This window comes from Psittacula echo (genome assembly GCF_963264785.1).
Source record: "Psittacula echo genome assembly, chromosome: Z".
NCBI lineage: Eukaryota > Metazoa > Chordata > Aves > Psittaciformes > Psittacidae > Psittacula > Psittacula echo.
In genome coordinates this window covers 27,081,106-27,101,325 of record NC_137742.1, presented here as the reverse complement: position 1 = coordinate 27,101,325, position 20,220 = coordinate 27,081,106, and the positions used below count along the sequence as shown (strand labels likewise).

The 20,220-nt window shown below is 39.3% G+C and overlaps 2 protein-coding genes across 4 annotated transcripts in view; both read left to right on the top strand.

Moving 5' to 3' along the window:
- IQGAP2 (IQ motif containing GTPase activating protein 2) overlaps nucleotides 1–9,936 on the top strand; it is a 141,873-nt gene extending 131,937 nt beyond the window's left edge. For all 3 annotated transcript variants that reach the window (XM_080637049.1, XM_080637047.1, XM_080637048.1), the window contains 6 exons: nucleotides 2,672–2,759; nucleotides 3,640–3,852; nucleotides 5,243–5,403; nucleotides 6,961–7,104; nucleotides 8,019–8,127; nucleotides 8,600–9,936. In XM_080637049.1, coding sequence (XP_080493175.1) covers nucleotides 2,672–2,759; nucleotides 3,640–3,852; nucleotides 5,243–5,403; nucleotides 6,961–7,104; nucleotides 8,019–8,127; nucleotides 8,600–8,713 — 829 coding nt within the window. In that variant the 3' untranslated portion in view covers nucleotides 8,714–9,936. The remainder of the gene's footprint in view (nucleotides 1–2,671; nucleotides 2,760–3,639; nucleotides 3,853–5,242; nucleotides 5,404–6,960; nucleotides 7,105–8,018; nucleotides 8,128–8,599) is intronic.
- Nucleotides 9,937–13,616: 3,680 nt separating this feature from the next.
- On the top strand, nucleotides 13,617–19,990 carry F2R (coagulation factor II thrombin receptor). Its single transcript, XM_080637623.1, has 2 exons — nucleotides 13,617–13,793; nucleotides 18,705–19,990. Exons 1-2 carry the CDS (start codon nucleotides 13,712–13,714, stop codon nucleotides 19,898–19,900), a joined length of 1,278 nt encoding a protein of 425 aa, XP_080493749.1. The 5' UTR covers nucleotides 13,617–13,711; the 3' UTR covers nucleotides 19,901–19,990.
- The last annotated feature ends 230 nt before the right edge of the window (nucleotides 19,991–20,220 follow it).

The following is a 20,220-nucleotide window of genomic DNA, read 5'->3' as shown; positions in this document are numbered from 1 at the left end:
GTTTATAGTCAGAAATGTTTTTATAAAAGCACTTAGTATCAAATTATTGGCACCCCTCTTTTGAAGTTATTTCAAGCTGTGCAGAATAAGGACTGGCTTATTTAAGATCCTGGAGGAGAATGAGATGCTGCTCTCCTGTAGTACCATGCTTATTTATACCCCAGAAATGTGAAGGTTAGAAGTTCACTTTAAAGGGAATTACAGGATAAGGATTTCACACCTTTGCAAGCACTAAGAGTGTAGATACAAGCTGTAATTAATTCTAATCCTTTAGTATTTGTTTTCAAAATAAAAAAATCAGTAAAAGGAATTTATTAGGTAATATGTGAAGTTTTACCAAATTTTAGAAATTTCTTCACTACAACGTCTGTAGTAAGTGGTGCAATTCCAATGAAATCCATAAATGCCTGTTTAAGGTCTGGAGAAAAATCTGCTTTTAAGTACAAGAAAGCTCTTCCTGCTTTTCCACTTTATTTGTGCATATTCGATCTGAATCTTAAAAAAGAAAACACTGAGGCTTTAATTTATCAAATATAATTTGAGGTCTAAAGTAAAGGGGACTGCAGTGACAATGTTGAATCAAATTTGTGTTTGTCACTTGATACTTCAGAGACCAAGGCTCTACAGCTGTTCCCAGGCTGGTTTCATAACAAGGATATGCCTGCTGCTGTCTCTTTAAAAAAGAAAAAAGAGAGCTTCCTGTCCTTTTTTGCTCTCTGTAGGAGTAAAATGCTAACCCTACATGAAATCCCTAAAAATATGTGAAATGAAGGCCAAAAGAAATGTCTTTAATCCTGTACACTGTGCAGAAATATGCTGAACCAATAGCATGAGAATTAAAAGAATTTAACCTCCCTATTGCATAAGTGCTTTCAAGTAGTATCATATTTTGAGCAAATTTAGTAAACAATCTGACAGAAGAATATTTAGCAACGTGTTACATTGCAACAATATCAATGTAAAAAATACTTCTGTTACTTTTTTTTTTAAAGACAGATGTGTATATACAGATGCTTAACTTTCCTACCTTAGCTGCAGAGAAATATTTTAATGCCACTGTGAAATGTTAGGCACCTGGCTGAAATTCAGGTCGGTTGATTCACTGGGTGTTCCATGTTTCCTTGCAAGTGACATGCTATAGAAATAGCAACATACTTGCTTTTTACATGGTTTTGTTAATGCTTCTGTGAAAAGCCCTAATATTTGCTGGTACCTCTGTCTGGAGGACTTTATGTAAGGTGCCTGGTCTGCCTGGTTTGCATGTGCAAGTGCTGCATGCCAAGTGGCAGGTGAAGGGGGAGGCATCCAGCCCCGAGTGTGCTGCTTCTGGAAAACAACAAAGCTGAGCAGGTTTGGTACATGGGGAGAGGAAGTTGAAATAAGCCTAATGTCTTATCAGCCATTATTAGCACCTGTTTTTAAGCACTGCATAAAATAGCAATGCCATCCCATATACATTAATGTAGAATGCAGTGGTGACCAATAAAGACTGACAAAAGTTGTGTCAGGCAGAGAAAGCCAGCAACGTCTTGATGTAGCCCAAGGGGGCCAGCTTCAGAAAAATTTTCTGGTTGGGGTTTTTTGTGTGGTTTTGGGCTTGGTTTTTTTTCTAGCAATGTGCTAGAACTGCTCAGTGCTGTTAACAGCAGCTCTGAATGAACAAATTAGTTTCCAGGAGGATTAGCAGATCATCTTCTAACATAGAAAGAGCAGTCCTTCAGTGGAAGCTTGGATCATATCCAAATACTCACTGGTTTTGGATAATGTTTTCTATATATGAGTAAATCTTATTGCATTTTTGAGAACTTCTTGTCCTGAAAACCAACAAAACCCACAACTTTACGTAGGTAAATGATAATTTTAAACCTAGTCATGAGGTTTGAGGTTTTATCACAGAAGCCTTCATCATATTTAGACATTTTCCTAGGAAACTTGAGCTGCATCTTCAAGTTTATGTTAATTTTTAAGCATAATGAGGTATATTTCATTTGTAACCGTGTCCCCTGAATTAACAGAATCCTGTAGCAGGACGTTCTTGGAAGCATTATTGATGAAAAGGCAGCAGGAATTAGATAAATTCTGACCCAGAAAAAGAACTGGTTTACATATCGGTGTGTAGCAGCTTCCCTTTTTTAGCAAGGAAATGCTCCCCATCTCCTACCACTAGAGAAATATCTGCCCTTAAGTGGTGTCCATAAGTGCATTGTGGTGGATGTGATACTCCTTCTGGAGTTCAGCAGTTTTGAGTGCATTTGCATTTTATTCAGTAAATATGACCTTTAATGTAACCATGCATAGCTTAGCCTTTGCAAAGATTATGTTCCTATCTGCTGGTTTTTTTATGATTGTAGTTAAAATCCAGATGTGAGTTGTTGCTTGAATTTTTTATCATGCTAACTGTAATTGTTTTACAGTGCTAGTTGGTTAACTGTTTTCTAAAATAAAGGGGGGGGGGGGAGGAGAAGTATGGATGTATTTATCTGTTCAGACCTCTGTAGAAGCCAGACATTCAACATTATTAATGAAAGTTCTGAAACAAAAAGCTAGGACACACAAACATTACTAAGTATCCATAACAATGGGAGCTTGCTAGTTTTACTGCTGAAGAAATGAAATGCACAAGTGATCCAGTGACAACTGTTTTGTAATACCCATATATTGTTTTTAAAAGGACCAAAAGGCTCATTGTGGATGTGATACGAACACAGCCAGGGGATACGCTCTTAGAAATATTAGAAACACCGGCCACCGCACAACAGGTACGTGCTATGTTGTGCCTGAATAGTGAGAAAGTGCTTGCTTTATTATAGCTATCTGAAAGCCTCACAGATTTCCGACAGCTTTCTCCACTGCTTAGTAATAATGTTGCAGGTTTTGTACTATTCAGATCTAGAGCCTTCAAAGTGTGAGGCTTGCAAATTCTCTTCTACTGTATAATTGGTAACAGCTTCAAAGGAAAAGAAAAATTGTATCTTGCTGTCACCTAGCACAGTGATACTATTCCCTTTAACTTTTTTTTTTAAACAGGGTCTTTTCTACCCCATGTTATAACACAATCAAATAGCCTGAGGTTAATACTTCTGCTTGATTCTTTTTTTTCCTCATGTACTCCAGTGTCTTAACTCAAGCACCCTGACACCTAGTTTATTTGCTTAAGCAAGAAAGGCAAACATCTGCCTCGGTAACTACTGTTATCCTTGGTATGGGAATTGAGTAGGAACAGCTCCCAGTTAAAGACTTCCCTGTAGACACTCACACACAAAGCTACATCTCAATAACGTGCACATTTTAGCTTAGCTCAAGTGTGTGTTTATGTAGGGGACACCTGTGAGATCTGGGCCATCATTTCACAACTAAGTGAAGCCATTGACTTGTCTGTCTGATTTTAGTCATGCTTTGATTAACTGAAACAAATGTGTAGGTGTTGTGATACTTAAGGTATGTCAAAATGCATAGTAAATGAAGCACTTTCAGACCATGTGGTAAGAGGATATAAATAAAGCCATGTGGTAAGAGGACATAAATAAAGTTTGCACCTTGATTTTTGATGACCTCCTTTGAGTATTCAATGTGCTTGAATACTTAACTGTTATAATGAGCTGGCAAATAACTGTTCTGGATTTTTTTTTTCCTACACAGGAATCTGAACATCTGAAACTTGCAGAAAAACGTGCCATCTTAGATTCCAAAACTCCAGAGAAAATGAAGCACAGTCAGTCTGTTTTCGAAGATGGGCAGCTACCACTAGAACAAAAGAAAAGGAAAATTCAGAGAAATCTCCGGACATTGGAACAAGCAGGACTGGTGTCTTCAGCAACTAAGTACCAAGAAATTATAAATGAGATCGCTAAGGTAAATGCTGTTGACAGGTTTTAAGCATCTGACCTAAATCCATTCCATCTAGAGATGTACAATATACATTTTCCCGAGAATGCTACACTAAATTGCAGAAATATCCACATAAAAAATCATCTTTGTCTACTGCTAAAATAAGTGACAGTTCTCTCATGCATACTTGAACTGAATAACATACCACTGTAGACTCCAGATTATCCAGATTTAATACTGATGCTGTTTTAACTTCTCCAGTACAATGTGTTTCAACATAGCTTTTTATATCTTAAAAGGGACCAGAATTACACATTAGTGTGTTAATCAATAATTAATGTAGTACTGATAAAGTTTAAAAAGACTTAATAAAATTCCAAAATATTCTCTGATTGCTATTAACACTGATCTACAGTGGCTCAGCAGGACTCAAGGAAAATAGAGGGCCAATGCAGTGCCCATCCTGTGGATGCTAAAGCACCAGGCCTCTTGTGTACATACCGGCATGCCCTGTTCCAAATCCACACTGATACTGGCTCCAAGAATCTAAGTGTATTGGATTGTCTTTAATTGCTTATGACTAATATTGGATTACCTTTAATTGCTCATGAGTAATATCAGTTTATCTTTATTCATAAGTAAATTACTCCTAACACATGAGTGATTTGCATACTATCAATATGTATTTTTTTTAAGTTGCAAATACATTTAAGTATATAAATGAGTGAATTACTCACGTGAGCTAAGTCTGTAATATAATTATGTAATGTTGCACCTACTCTGAAGTGCCACTTTAAAGCCCTGCTCTGTTCAGGTGTCTGCATCTGCTTCTGCTTGAGACAAAACCATTCTACATATTTATCCAGTGCCCCATTCTTTTTTTATTTCTTTTATAAGCCCAGACACTTTATTCTGAGCCATTAAGGCAATCAAAAAATTGGGATGAGCCCTAGGACTGGAAGATGCTTATATTTTTTTTTTTTTTTTCAACTACCTCAACCATTACCTTAAACCTAAGCTCCAGCTTAGCAGTAGGTAGTAGAAGCCCAAGCTCTCATTTCTTAGGACTCTCACCAGAAACTAGATATGAGAAAGTTTCCATTTGTAGCATGAAGACAATGTATTCCTTATGACTGCTGTGTCTGTCATGCCCTGGAGACCATCACAGAGTTCAAAGATACTACCGCCACTTGTATACATGAGTAGCAATATGATTGTTGTCTTCTGTACGGTCACATAAACTGTAGTACATACTATTTGTACTATGCTTATGAAAACTAATATGGCAGTTCATAGTTCATGCTTTCTCTGATTAATTAGGTCAGGTTGTGTAATTACAGATTTGAATGGCAGTAAGCTGATACTTTTTATAATATCAAATTAACAAACCAATTACATTAATGGATTTATTTAGGATATTCGGAATCAAAGAAGATACAGACATCATCGAAAAGCTGAATTGGTGAAACTCCAGCAGACTTTGAATGCACTTAACTCCAAGACAGCATTTTATGAAGAACAAATTAATTATTACAACACCTACATAAAAACTTGCTTAGACAACTTAACAAGAAAGTAAGTTGAGTTGTCTTGTCTTCTAAGTATTTCAGTGTGATTTATCAGGTAGGGAGAGCAGGTATAAATCTGTAGTTGAAAGTTTTGATTCTGATAGATTGACAATCCATGGATTAGAAAGTTCATGGGAGTTATCACTGTAACTTGAAAAAGTTACTTCCAAAACCTGGAAAGTAAATTCTTGCATTTATTTAAAGCTACCTTACAGAAAGAGGCCTGAGATGTATACATGTTCTCAATCAATTTAATTGGTGTTACTTCACAGATCTATTAGCATGCTTTGAAGTCATGCAGATTTGGGAAGTAATTATTGATATTTTTTTTTCCTTCATTAAAAGGATTGGGTTTTGTGTTTCAAATGGAAAAGGGGGAAATAAATCATAGAATCATAGAATGGTTAGGGTTGGAAAGGACCTTAAGATCATATAGTTCCAACTGCCTTGCCATGAGCAGGGACACCTCACACTAGACTATGTCACCCAAGGCTCTGTCCAGCATGGCCTTCAAACACTGCCAGGAATGGGGCAGCCACAGTTTCTCTGGGCAACCCATTCCAGTGCCTCACCACCCTCACAGTAAAGAATTTCTTCCTTAGATCCAATCTAAGCTTCCCCTGTTTAAGTTTGAACCCGTTACCCCTTGTCCTCTCACTACAGTCCCTAATGAATAGTCCCTCCTCAGCATCCTTATAAGCCCCCTTCAGATACTGGAAGGCTGCTATGAGGTCTCCACACAGCCTTCTCATCTCCAGGCTGAGTAGCCCCAACTTTCTCAGCCTATCTTCATACAGGAGGTGCTCCAGTCCCCTGATCATCCTCGTGGCTCTCCCCTGGACTTGTTCCAACAGTTCCATGTCCTTTTGATGTTGAGGACACCAGAACTGCACACAATGCTCCAAGTGAGGTCTCACGAGAGCAGAGCACAGTGGCAGGATCACCTCCTTCGACCTGCTGGTCACGCTCCTTTTGATGCAGCCCAGGATATGGTTGGCTTTCTGGACTGCAAGCGCAGACAGCAGCCGGCTCATGTTAAGTTTCTCATGGACCAACACCCCCAAGTCCTTCTCCGCAGGGCTGCTCTGAATCACTTTTCTACCCAACCTGTAGGTGTGCCTGGAGTTGCCCCATATGCCTCAATAACCTTATCATTTGGGTACAATGCAGTTACTTGAAAACAAGCTCCCATTAGTGCCACTGATGTGTGAAAATGAGAACACTTTACTGACATGAACAGGATCTTACCTCAGTGATCCAAAAATGAACTCTATTTTACAGTGATTGCGGACTCTTTTGGATTGGGTTACATTTCACAGCAGAGTTTAAACTTTAAAAAAGTGCTAAAAACGTTGATTCAAAATTGCTGTCAAAATGTTTAGACTATTCACTATGTGCTAAAAGTCCCTATAATTCTTAGATTTGTTCTGAATGTTAATTCTGTTCATTCATAGGAGTCCAAGAAGGCAAAGACTGAAGGAAAGCTAAATATGGCTAGAAGAGTAATTGAAGTCTAAAAGACCCGGTAGATAAATTAAAAGCCATTTTCTTGTTTTCTTACCAGAAATTCACGGAGGTCTATTAAAGTAGATGGAAAAGAAGAGGTGAAGGGAAGCAAAAAACTGAAGCAGACCTCATTAAAGTACACAGCCGCAAGACTGCATGAAAAAGGTGTCATCTTAGAAATTGAAGATCTTCAAACCAACCAGTAAGTGTGGTATAAACAATTCAGAGCATTTTCTAATCAACATCTTCTTAAGGGGACTTTGTTAAAAGAAACCTTTGCCATTTCCTATGCCACACCTAAAATTACCTCAGACTTTTATATTCAGAAGATTGATAAAGGCTAACTGTTATAATTCATTTTTTCCCTTGTACCTCACTATATGATTATCTTGGGAAAACATTTGAGTAAGTCTATTTTGGCGTTAGCTCTAGGCGAAACCAGTAGAAGTCCAGCAGCATGCTCACTGCTACTGACTGACTTGTTAAGCAGCTGTAGCAGTTATTTCTTTCATTTACTGACCAATCACTTTTATATACTAAGTAAACACCTCATTTTCTGTACTGCCTCTCTATGGCAAGGTGAACAGATAGGGTGGTTTAACATCCATTTTGTATCTATCCATTTTGAGGCCACTGTAGTGAAAACCTTTCTTCCTCTGCACCTTTCCATCTGTCTTCTGCATGGAAAAAAGTTTTCCAGATGCATTTTTTTTCCAAGGGGTTTGTCAGACAGAGGAAGCCAAATGAGGCAAACTGAAACCTGGGGAGAGTGTGTGTGCACCTGCAAGGAGACACTTGGGCATGGCAGAACAAAAATCTGTGTGTCCCATTCCTATGATGCAGACAATTGATCATCTTTGTTCCCTGAACTTCCCACAGCTTTCTTTCCTCTTCCCCTCTCCCACCCAATACAGAAGGGAGAGCTCTGCATTCCATACTATATGTACACCAGAAAGTCTCCAAGAAGATGTTGCAGGAGGGATGGAGTGGTTCATTTGACACCATTCATACTGCTCATGGCGAAAGTTCTTTTGAGTTCTGTAGGCTTTTTTCTAGAAGCTGTGGACTATATAAAACTGGACAGCATATGTAATCAGTTTTCCTTTTTGTTTCAAGGTTTAAGAACGTGATGTTTGATATCACACCTGGAGAAGAAGTGGGTGACTTTGAAATCAAAGCAAAATTCTTGGGGGTTGAGATGGAAAAAGTGCAGCTCCATTTCCAGGTAGAGTTTGAATTTTGTTGATTTGCTATATAGTTACAGTTGCTTTAGTTATAAACTATTTCATATTTTTTTTATATGTATTCATGAATTGCTAAATCAGCACAGAGCAGCAGGTCATGTGGGGAATAACTATATGGCTTCTGTAGGATGCTGGGCATGGAGCTGGGTTAATGTCTATATTCGGGCAACTGCATGAAAACAAATGCCACATTAGTTCCGTGGCAAGCAGCAAAAGCCAGGAGAAAATAAAAATACACAGAAAACAGTATTTCTTCTGGTTTGCTGTTACTGACAGTCTGCAGATCTAGAAGGCATGTAATGTTTCCTATGCCTATCCAATACTTGCTGGTAATTCTCTAAATTTTGAAGGACCTGGAGTTTGAGGCGGTTATCACATGACGAAAATGACCCCATCCTGTTGTTGTAAGGTATGGATTCAAACAGAGATTAATGATTTTATTTCTGATTACAGGATTTGCTTCAGATGCAGTACGAAGGTGTGGCTGTAATGAAAATGTTTGATAAGGCTAAAGTGAACGTGAATTTGCTCATATTCTTGTTGAATAAGAAGTTCTATGGAAAATGAGTGTCTTCAGATATTGTGGTCCACATTCATCAGTGAGAAACTTATTCAGTATTTTTTTTTTCCTTTTAAATATTTGTTTGGAGTTTGTCATTGTACACGCTTTAACTTTTAAAAAAACCTAAACCACCAAATGTTCAGAGGAATGTACGCAGTGCCTTTCAGCACTGATAATGAAGCAGAAAAATAGAATATAGATTAAATTAAACAGTTCAGATTTCATTGGTGTTGGTACTTTCAAATCAAAATATTGTTTAGGACGCTCTGCTATTGTGGCTGTATGGAATTTGGGGTAGGCAGAAATTGAATTTAGTTGAATATTATAAACCTTTTCCTATTAAAACATTTTAAATGACCTCAGATATATAATATAGTTCTTATTAGACTTTAAGCTTTTACTAAAAGAAATCCTAATTCATTTCTAGGGGATAGTTTGGACAAATACTTAGTTACATACTAAGCCTATTTTGTGGCAGTTGTCAATTGTAAAGCAAATTTTTAGTGCAATTCAAAAAAAATTTTTATGGGTAATTATACATTGACAATAACTTCTTACTGTACAAAAATATATTTTGTGATTCATTCCTATTAAATGCACTACTGCCTCGTGTAAAATGACATTTTCTACTTTCACAGCCTTTGGAGTGGCATTGGGGAAATCTGAATAGTGAACATACACTGTTCAGTCTGAAGTATTTGAATACGTAAATTGTGCCTGTCTTTTTCTTTTTTTTTTTTTTTTTTAATTATTGCAAGAAAATAAATGCAATAAAATCAGTATTTAGATTGGGTTTTTAATATTCTTTGAAGATTGTTCTACGTAAAATAAACATTGCCTAATTAAACTGGCTTAATTCCTAAATTTCATTTAAAAGAGTTGTTAAAGCAGCAATACAAACCACAATGAAAGAACTTCCTTCAGTGCTTTTATAAAAATGAATCTAATTAAGCTTGATTGTCCTCACAATACACTTTACACGAGTTGCTCAGCAGTGAAGACCTCATGGCCCTTGTGCCACTGAACATGACAATAATTTTGCTGTGTACAGTAGGTAATGTGACAGATACACGTAAACCAAGAGAAAATATTTTCTACTTTCACTTTCCTCATGACAAACATTTTAAAAGATGGACAGAGAGGCATTCTGGAGTGAGTTGTAAAAATAAATAAGACAAATAAATTCTGAAGGTAGACTAAAATAGTGTAAAGTCAGTGGCAGATACATAAACTATGAGTTTTCAGTGGCAGATATATAGACTATGAGTTTAAGCAGTATACTAACCTGTGGAATTATACAAGCTGAAACAGCTATTACATTTACTAGGGGGATATACCTTTATGTATGACATTAAATTTGAACACTTGACTACTTTAAAACAGTTAATATCCTAATTAAAAGATAAACTGCTTCTATGCACCTCCATTTTTATTCTAGTTATCTACGTATAAGTCATTTTAATATAATGTTGCATAAACCATAGAATCATAGAATGGTTTGGGCTGCAAGAGACCTTAAAGGTCATCTAGTTCCAGCCCCCTGTTCACTTAAAATAGCTGGATGGAAAGGTGAAAGCTGCACTTTTCTTTCCAAAGGAGAGAAATTAATTGTACTTGAGTATGACTTAAACTCCCAATCTTTTGTTTCCCTTTTTATGTGTAACAGACGTAACTAATACCTACGTATTTTTGACAAATTCTAGCTGAGCTGGTATGTCTGCACACCTGGGATGCTGATCCTAAGACCAGGGCTTTGAGGTAATGTGTCAAAAGCCTGGTATTTAGCTGGTGAGACATACTACAGCCCCACAGCCTTTGTGGGAGTAAGTCACTCCTGGATATGCAGTTTTGCATAAGACACTTGACACACCTAGTGACTGCTTAGTTCTAATGTAAAGAGCATGTTCCTCAATTACTTCCTGATATGCACAAACTTGGGAAAGCTTGTGTGGTTCTCAGGTAATGACACATGTGATGCAAGCACACAGTCGGCATGCTAGCAGTCACCTTTTCTCCAGCCCTTTCTCGGGCTTCCTGCTCTTCTGGTGCACATCAAAGTGTAATTTCCATTTAATTTCTTTAAACTCCTTTAGACGCTTCTTTTCTTAACTAGTTCAGTTTAGGGCCTTGTCACTGAACAAACAGTGAATGCTGCTAAACAGAACTGATCACAATGATTCTACCTAAGTGTACCATGCAAATGAGCAGAGTAGTTCTGCACCTACCCACTGCTGTCCTATGCTGCTGACAGCTGATAAATGCAATTTAAAAAAACGGTTTTCTAGAGGCTGCTGTAAGCTCAATTTAGGGTCTTCAAAGTTAGATAGGACTTCATAAAACTGGTTTCATTCATTAAATGGTCTTGAGGAAAGACTTGCATTGCCGGTGCAAAACCTACGGAAAAAGCCATTACAGCTGAGTAGAGCCTACTCAGCACTTGTTACCATAGGAGGAAAAAATGCAACTTTCCCTGAAAGAATTGCCTGTATCTCTCAATTTTCACTACTGCTGATTAAGGATGACAAAAGAAATTATAATAGCCAATAGCCTTACTCTGTTCGCCTGCACAGTTTGCATGTCTTTAGAGTTGACTTCAGAGCGCCTGCCAGCTAACTTAGTTTGCTTTGGGAAGTAACCATTCTTATGGGGCTCTGAAGCTCCAAAACTATCCACAGAATTGCAGAACCTCTTTCTTCTTTGGCCAAGTAGAAACACCATCACAAATAACACCTTTGTTCTGTTTCACTTTGTGTTCATCTGCAAACCTTGTTTGTTTGGGTTTTTTAAAGAATATGGAATTCTTTAAATTCTTCCCTCTAATTCAAACTGATGGTCATATCCAATTTTGAAAAAGTTCATAACTAGACAGACTGCCCTCTTCCTGGAGGGCTGATTTTGCCTCTGAGATAAGATGCTAACCTCATCAAGCAGTAACTACCTACCATGGGCATGCACAGCAGGAAGATGGCTCCTTCCCCAAACAGTGATGCAGTAATGATGTAGCAATCTTACCAGACAATTATAGGCTTTTTTGGTAGACATAGTGTGTTCAACAGGAACTGAGTTTTGTCCTGTAACATGCTTCTGTCTAAAAAAAAAAAAGAACAAAAAACAACAAACTCACAAAAACCAAACAAAACAAAAAAAAATGTTTTGAAAAGAAGCAAAAAGCAGAAGAATGGGGTAATTGGTAGAAGCTTTAGAAGTCATGAACTTTTCACCTCCGTTACAATCACTTTATACAAGAAAAAGTAGCAGCCTGTCTTGCATGATTACAGGTTACAAAATTAACTTAAATTTGGCTCCCATATGCAGACAAAAAATTCACAAAACACAGGTGTTGGATGTTTCATTCACTCAATATATTTGTTGTAATCTCATTTACAAAGATAAAAGAACACAACCCTATGAGTGTTCCTTATATCTGCAACTAAGGTACTCCCTGCAGATACAGCCTGCATTTCCCTTCACGTCTTTTACATACTCTGCAAGCTGGTTTATCTCTCAAGCAGCAGCCCATTGGTTAAGGCTTCTTGAAAAACACAAATGCTGACAATGCATGCTTTTCTAAGGTCTGGTATAACATTTACACATACACGATTATTTTAGGAAAGACTGATATTTAGTTCAATTCTATTTTGGTGTTTTGAAATTTTTAAGCGTTACCTCTGGGTACATTTATAGAGCTGTAAGACCACAGGAATGCCCAAGAACAGCTTCACTTGCTCTTCCCAAATAGATGGGGGGAAAAAAATTATCTCTTATTAAGGTATTTTCTAAATAGATTAAGAAAATTAGTTAGTGATGAGTATAAGGTGTTTTGTGGGGGTTCCCTAGTGTTTGGGATGACAGAGCTGTAAAAAGGCTGGCCAGCTGTAAAACTTGTATTTATTACTTGCCATTTCTCTACAGAAATTGGAGCCAGCTCTAACAGCGCTATAACATAGCAAGTGATAGGATTGTGGAACATCATAACTTACTGGGAATTGGTATTTGTGATCAAGAATATTTTCCATTGTTTTTACTTTGTTAACAGCAAAAGTCAGTGCTTCTTCAGCAATAAAGGCATTCCATAAATAGGACCAACTTCTAAATGGACACCCCCACCCCTTTTCTTTTTTCTTTATTGCTGTAAACAGAGCACTATAAGGTTGAGGATGAGGCACCATATCCTGGAATAAGTATTTTCAAAGAGCCAGAATACTAGCTGCAAAGTTCACAAAATGTATTCCACTCTAGCTTTCATACAGGATTCAGTTCGAGCAGCTCCGAAGGACAGAACAAAGCGCCTGTACAAGGCATATGCCACTGGAGCTCAGGAGTGGCACCATTTCTGCAGTGGTCTTGACAGAACAGATGTGAGGACTGCAAACCAAGGTCATGCACGGGTTTTAGGTTGTCCTGTATTTCTAGTGCACGTACCCATCCACTACAAGCAAGCTGTGGTACCGTTTATACAAAGCAGATCTGTGTATTGCTGGGGTTTTCTGAATGTGATCTTTCAATCAAGAGTAATGAAGATACTTCAGCTGGCCCTGTAACTGCAACCCTGTGGGACTGCACAAACAGAACCTGGCAAACTTGGCTTCGAATAACTCCTTGAGAACAACCCCTGTTCCGCTCTTTCTGCCCCCTCAAGCCGCACGGCCCCTTCCCCTTTCTCTGATGGGTGCCGCCGCTCCCCGCTGCAGCGCATGGGGCGGCGGGCTCTGCCCTTCCCTCCCGGTGCCCCGGGGCCTGGCTCTCCTCCCGCTCCACGATGGGCGGCTCGGGTGCGGCGCGAAGCGCCCCCTCTGCCGGCGCGGCGCGGCAGGAAGGCGCTTCCTCCTCCCCTGCCGCCGGAGGGAGGCCCGGCCGCCCCGGGGCGGCTCTTCACCAGCCCCAGCCTGCCGCCGGTTGCTGCCCGCTGCGCATCGGCTGCGCTCGCGTCCTCCTGCGCTGGACGGACGGACGGACGGACGGAGGAAGCTCCTCGCAGCCCAGCCCCCCCGAACCCTGTGGCCATGGGGCCGCGGGCGCTGCCCGCGCTGCTCTGCGCGCTGGCCATCCTGTGCTGCCCGCCCGCCACCGCCGCCGCCAGCAGCGGTGAGTCGCCGCCCCGCGCAGGGAGCTGCCGCGGAACTCGCTGAAGGGCAGGGGAGGGCCGGGGAGGACCGAGTCAGGCCGCCGCGCCCCCGCCCTGCGGGCCCGAGCGCTCCCGTCCCAGGTGGGGGCCCCCGGCAAGCGGGCGCAGAGAGAGCAGCGGCCGGGGCGGCCTTTGCCTTGGCAGCGGGGCCGGGGCCGCGCGGCTTGGCAGAGGGAAATACACGGCATCGCTGGCCTGGTCAGGGATCTCCCGCTTTGATGTTTTAATGGGTACTTAGGAGCGATCTTGCTTCGGCGCTGTGAAACGCTGCGCTGGCTTGGTTCTCACAGCAGCGACGAGGGAACAGGCTGAAATATGAAGTTGCCCTGAGTAAAGCAAAGTGAGGGGGATGCTTTTTGAGGACTATATTTTGAATAAAGGACATGTCACAGATCTAAAATACATAGATCTGTGAAAAACGCAATGCCACGGATAAAGTTACTGGTGGTGAAGAAGGTTTACAGTTGTCCCATGGCTAAAGAAGTGGCCAGGCAATAGCAAGTTACGATGGAAAGAAGTGACCAGCCTGGCGGGACGTGCTGGTGGACTTCCACAAAACAATAGCATTGCCTTTCGTTCACAACTTCAGGAGATGCACTGCCAGCTGAATTTGTAGATAACACAAAGTTTGTGAGATCCACCAGCAAAAAGTAGTTCAGAGTATCCACCCCAGGCAGGTGACCTTCGTTGATACTACATTAGAAATAGAACTAATGGCAACAACAGTGCTCTAACTGGTGAGACCCTGGATCCATCTAGGGTTGCAAGAAAACAATACTTTAGGAAAATATGTTCAAATTGTTACATTACTGGTGTAATACAGTAACAATTTCTGTATAAACAGAGGTGTGGGCTAAAGAAGATTTTTTTTAAAAAAGATATCGAGTGTATATTTTTATAAAAGCAAACAATCGTTAACTGCCCTACAAAGTTGTGATTTAACTTGTTTATAAATATGCCTGGCATGCAATTCACATTCTGCCTGCGAGTACCTGATTTATGGGCCAATGAGTAATTCAGATTCCAAATGCTTATCACTGCAGATTATACATAGGGGAGATAAGAGAAACCAACTTTTTGTTACAAGCCAGTGGTATGGGTGCAGCTGTCAGCAGTAATACCCAGAAATTATATTAATTGTTGTCCAGCAGCACATATTTAGCTGGTTTGAGTAGGAGCCTACTTTCTAGTTTTCCACCTCACAAAGATATCCCTTGGGACATGAACACTGCTGATGTGTAAACATCCTGTCCAGATTTGTGACTCTACAGAAATACTTTGACATTTTCTTCTGGAGCTCAAGAATGCTTTTTACGGTTGGTTGAAGCCATTATATTTTTTGTTCTCCACTTCTCCTTTCCCAGAACAGTATGTGCAGTAGCACCTTGCATATGAAAACAGAAATTTATTACATAGGTCTGTGTAAAAGAAAAAAAAAGGCAGTGTCTCTCAGGGTAAGCAGAACAGGCATATGCTGATCGTGAGACAAACAATACGTAATACTCGATGGAAAACAGCACAGTATAGATTGTTAAACAATCCAGGCTTACTGAGCTTTCTACATCTTTTCTCTATATCTTTGATGGAGAATCAGTGCAAAGACCACAGCCAGTAAAAGAAAAGTTCAGGCAATCTTGAGTATTGCTCTGTGTCATTTCTGCCTTTCAAAGTCCCTACTGGAAGCAAAGAGAAGACTCTATGTGTATTATTGAATGTCCTGACTTCACACCATGAGGATAAAACCTCGATGCTTTATCCCTTTCTTTCTTTGTTCTTAGTTTCTTCGTCCTATTCATTTGTACCTCTTTATAATTTACAAGTAGATAGAGCTGTTTACTCTGTCATATCAGCCAGGAGTGTACTGTTACTCATAAAAATTGTAAGCTACCAGGTTTTACCTCTTCCAAAAGGACTGGATGACAGCCTAGCAAAAACAGGATGACTGTTTGAATATTTATGATTATTATACAAGCTTTACCTCTGATTTTCTAACAGATAATTTGTTTTATTAAGAATTACTTAAGCTGTAGTGGAGTATGCTGTAGACAAACGGTATCTACAGCTTTAAAACAGCTAGAAAAGAACATCTGACAGATTCTGGTATAGTTGTGGCTACGCAAGAGTAGTTTTAAAATCTTTCCTGTAGAGCTACTGTATTGGCTGCTTTGTACTATCCCAGCTTACAGGTAATGCTTGTTTCCCATTACTGACCTTAATGTTTACTGTCAAGATTCACTAGTATCTTTTTAAGTAATATGATATCATTTCACCCTCTTCCTTTCTGTGTATAAACCTCTGATCATCAGCTTTTTCAAATAAACACTAACACAAAAGGAATTCAGAACCTCAGGGCAGTAACCATCTTCCTTTCCATTTCAAAAAGCATGAATTGCACTGATACTTGTTTCTAATACACAGATTCTGTGTCATACAAACAGGCAGCTTTGCAAAGGAAAAGAACTGAACTGTGACTATCAGTCTTTTAAATTAAAATGAAATTGAATTTCATCAAGCAAGTTTAAATTCCCACTCTGTAGTATGAAGTGGCAAAAAAATAGCAAGTGTGAGGTCTTGTTGCATTTTTCCACAGAGATGGCTTCCAAGTGGTACTTTGTGTCATCGAAGTTCAAGGTGGAGACATGGAGTGAGTAAGGGACACAGCATGGAGGTGCTGTTAACAGCATCAAAGTGGAGTTCAACTCTGAACTTAGGAAGTCTGCTTCTACAAATAACACATAGTTTTCACTAAGTTAAACCAGATAATTTTAACTAAACTAAAATTATTTATGATTTTTTTTTTTGTCCTGAACTGTTGTGATAGGGTTCTACTTACAGAAAAGTTTGATATTGAGTAATGCAGACTCTAAATCCTTTCATCTAAAAAAGTTGTAAATAAGGTAGGTCTAAGAATTCAGGATATAGTTAAAATTATTATCAATGTTCAAGTAATTATAAGCAATAGTTAAGACAGAGGTCAGTAGTCAATAAAAGGGAACTAGCTCAATCATTTTTTTCCTTTAGCATGTTGTCATACTGTCCCAAGTTAGGAGTCACTGATGAGAAGTGGGTCAGGTTACCACCAAGGACTTTCACATCAAGTTTCTTAACCTCAATCATTAAGGCTCAGTGACACTGATTGGTTCAGACTTCAGGTACATGGGGATATGAGAGGTGCCTGCTGGAAGCACCTCTGTTACCACATCATGCACAGATAATCTTGGCAGTAAAATAGAACTTGGGCTGAACCTGAACTGCCAAACTGGGAGCTGATTCCCTGAGCCATCTGCCTGCTTGGACTAAACTTTTGAAGTAAAATTAAAGATTAAGGATCTATAGTTTTGCCTTTTACTAGTGTTCTTTTTTAGACAGCAGAATAGCCCCTTGTATAAATCGGTTTAGTGCCCTTCTGTGCAAATACTGAATCTCACCATACTTCTGTGCATGTGTATTTCAGGAAAAGTACTAAATTGTTCCTACTGCAGTCTATGCAACAGGCATCTGGGCTGAAATTCTCATCCAGCATCCTTTTTCTGGCCTACAGTGGTTGCAATCTAGTCACTTGGCATACAAAAACCATCATCTTCCCCTCTTTCGTCCCCTCTGCCCCCTGAATGCTGCTGTTACACAACATGATACGTACAGCACAGGAGCTGTAAAAAGTCCCCAGATTTCCCTACCACTCATCACCCCACGTTCAAGTTTGAATTTCACCAAAACTCAAGCTGGGCTGGGCCCATCCCACACAGCCTGCACACAGATGGAGGTAACTATCTGCTTAAAGCTGCAGCCACTCCTCTCTTTGCCCTCTGCCTCTTTCAGATGTGTTTGTTCTCATCTGCATTGAAAACAGTGTTTGAATTAGTGTAGAAAAAACAACTGCTTGTAACGAGCATGTTAGGTGAATCATGCTGATGTACTTTCAGCTCACTCATTTAAGCTAACACACCTTGATTTTTGTTTTAGTTGTCTAGGATTCAACAAAGGATCAGTTGCACAGCTATGCACATGAGTGATTAAATGGTAGTAACTCTTTCACTTCTGTCTGCCCATAATATGTTTGAATTATTCTTCGCCTAAGTAGATCAAGCTGACGTGAAAAACAACTGTCTTCCAAAATAAGACTCCATCCAAACAACTTTTCTGAAATAATGTCCAAAGTAGGTCTTTTGATTGATTGGGTTTTTTTGGTATTGTTTTTTGGTGTTGGCTGGTTGGGTATTTCTGTCTTTTTTTTTTTTTCCCCAGAAATAAACGCATACCACACATTCAACACTTTGTAATGCCAAATTCTTAACCCATTACAGCTACATTTGGAAAGCAAAGATACCGTGTTCTTACAGCTTCCTTTTGTCAGACTCAGCCAACGACTATGCTGCAAAGACCGTGCTGTAGAGGAACACTAGTGGCAGGTTTCAAAAGAGGTCGGACGGCACACCAGCTATGTGCTGTGGAGTAGGTTAAGTAGAACTGAGGAAGTGTTTCAGTGCAGTCTTTGTACAAGCAAAAGGTTGAACCACATCTGCCTTGAAAACTGCATGAAGATATCTGCCACCTGTCTTTATGGGCTGTCGTATTGAACAAGATGTCTCCAGAGCCCACAGAAATATTCAGTACTTGCTAGGTAGATTCACTCCTATAAAAGCTTCCAGGTGAAGAGCCAGGAGGCAAAGGAGGACATCTTACCCAAACTTGTAACAGAAGTTAAAATAAAAAGGACTAACGTCTGTGGGCAGCCTGCACTTTGAATCAGGAATTAACTTCATTGTTTTGTGTTGCTAATATATCTTAGCTTTCCTTTTTGAAAGATGTTTTTGCTTCCCCATAGGATGTAAATATTTGCTTATTAATCTTAATAATTTCTTATTTTTCAGCCTCCCTGTATAACAGCAGCACACTACAGATCAGAAGTTTTATGATCTCCATTGTAAGTCACCAGGATGACCGCATACCTACTGAAGGTGATACTGAAAATGACTTGGAAGCTGGATCAGGAGCCACCAACCATACTAGATCATTCGTACATGACCAGCGAATAGTGTCAGTGCAAACAGCAAGATACCTCACTAGTCCATGGCTGACGCGTTTCGTTCCTTCAGTTTACACCATAGTGCTTGTGCTGAGTCTCCCCCTGAACATTACAGCAATACTCGTGTTTCTGAAAAAAATGAAAATTGAAAAGCCAGCTGTGATATACATGCTGAATTTGGCGCTTGCAGATGTCCTGTTTGTAAGCGTGCTTCCTTTTAAGATTGCTTATCACTTTTCTGGAAATGACTGGGCTTTTGGACCCGAAATGTGCCGTTTCATCACTGCTGCCTTCTACTGTAATATGTACTGTTCAATAATGCTTATGACAAGCATAAGCTTCGATCGCTTCTTAGCAGTGGTGTATCCCATGCAGTCTCTTGGGTGGCGTACGTTAACACGTGCCTCACTAATTTGTCTCATCATATGGCTTGTAGCAATAAGTGGGGTTATACCTTTTCTCATTAGAGAGCAAACAATGGAAATACCCAAGTTAAATATAACTACTTGCCACGATGTGCTAAGAGAATCTGAGCTTCATGGCTATTACCTCCACTTCTTCTCCATCTTCTCTTCTGTGTTTTTTGTAGTGCCTTTTATAATCTCTACTGTCTGTTACGTGTGTATCATTCGATGTCTTAGTTCCTCTACTCTTGTTACAAAACAAAACAAGAAGACACGTGCCTTGCTTTTGTGTGTGGCTGTTTTTTCTGTTTTTGTTATTTGCTTTGGACCAACAAATATTCTCCTATTAATTCATTATATCCATTTTTCTTATGACAACAGCTTAGAATATCTCTACTTTGCCTATCTACTCTGTGTTTGTATCAGCAGCATTAGCTGTTGCATTGACCCCTTCATTTACTACTATGCTTCTTCTCAATATCAGAGACAACTTTTCAGTCTCTTCAATTGTAAAGAGACACTAGATACTAACAGCAGTAACAGCAGTGGCCAATCAGTGTCTACCACTAGTAGAAGGGGTACATGCTCCACTAATGTGAACAACAGTGCCTACAGGAAATTGCTAGCAATTCATTGAGAAAACATGTCTTACATATGCTTAATTTTTAGGCAATTTCAGAAAAGAAAAAAAAAGACTGCAATTGTATATTAAAAGTTTTTGTACAATACATAGTTCTTCGGGTTTATTATACTAATGCACAATTCATATTATAACTCTGTATATGTACATATATTGTATATGTAAATAAGTTAACATAGACATAATTCCTTAATAATAATTGTTGAGTGTTTTTCAAATAAACCTTTTTTTTTCAGACAAATCAGTTTCTTTCAGGTATTTTATGAAATCCCATTTTAGGATTTTTAACTGCATTAGGTTGATTAAGTTCTTACTTA

What these genes read in the sequence shown, in the direction of transcription:
- F2R (XM_080637623.1), top strand. Translation starts at nt 13,712, where the DNA reads ATGGGGCCGCGGGCGCTGCCCGCGCTGCTCTGCGCGCTGGCCATCCTG. An exon ending in CACCGCCGCCGCCAGCAGCG is followed by an intron (nt 13,794 to 18,704) that starts GTGAGTCGCCGC and finishes CTTATTTTTCAG; the next exon opens with CCTCCCTGTATAACAGCAGC.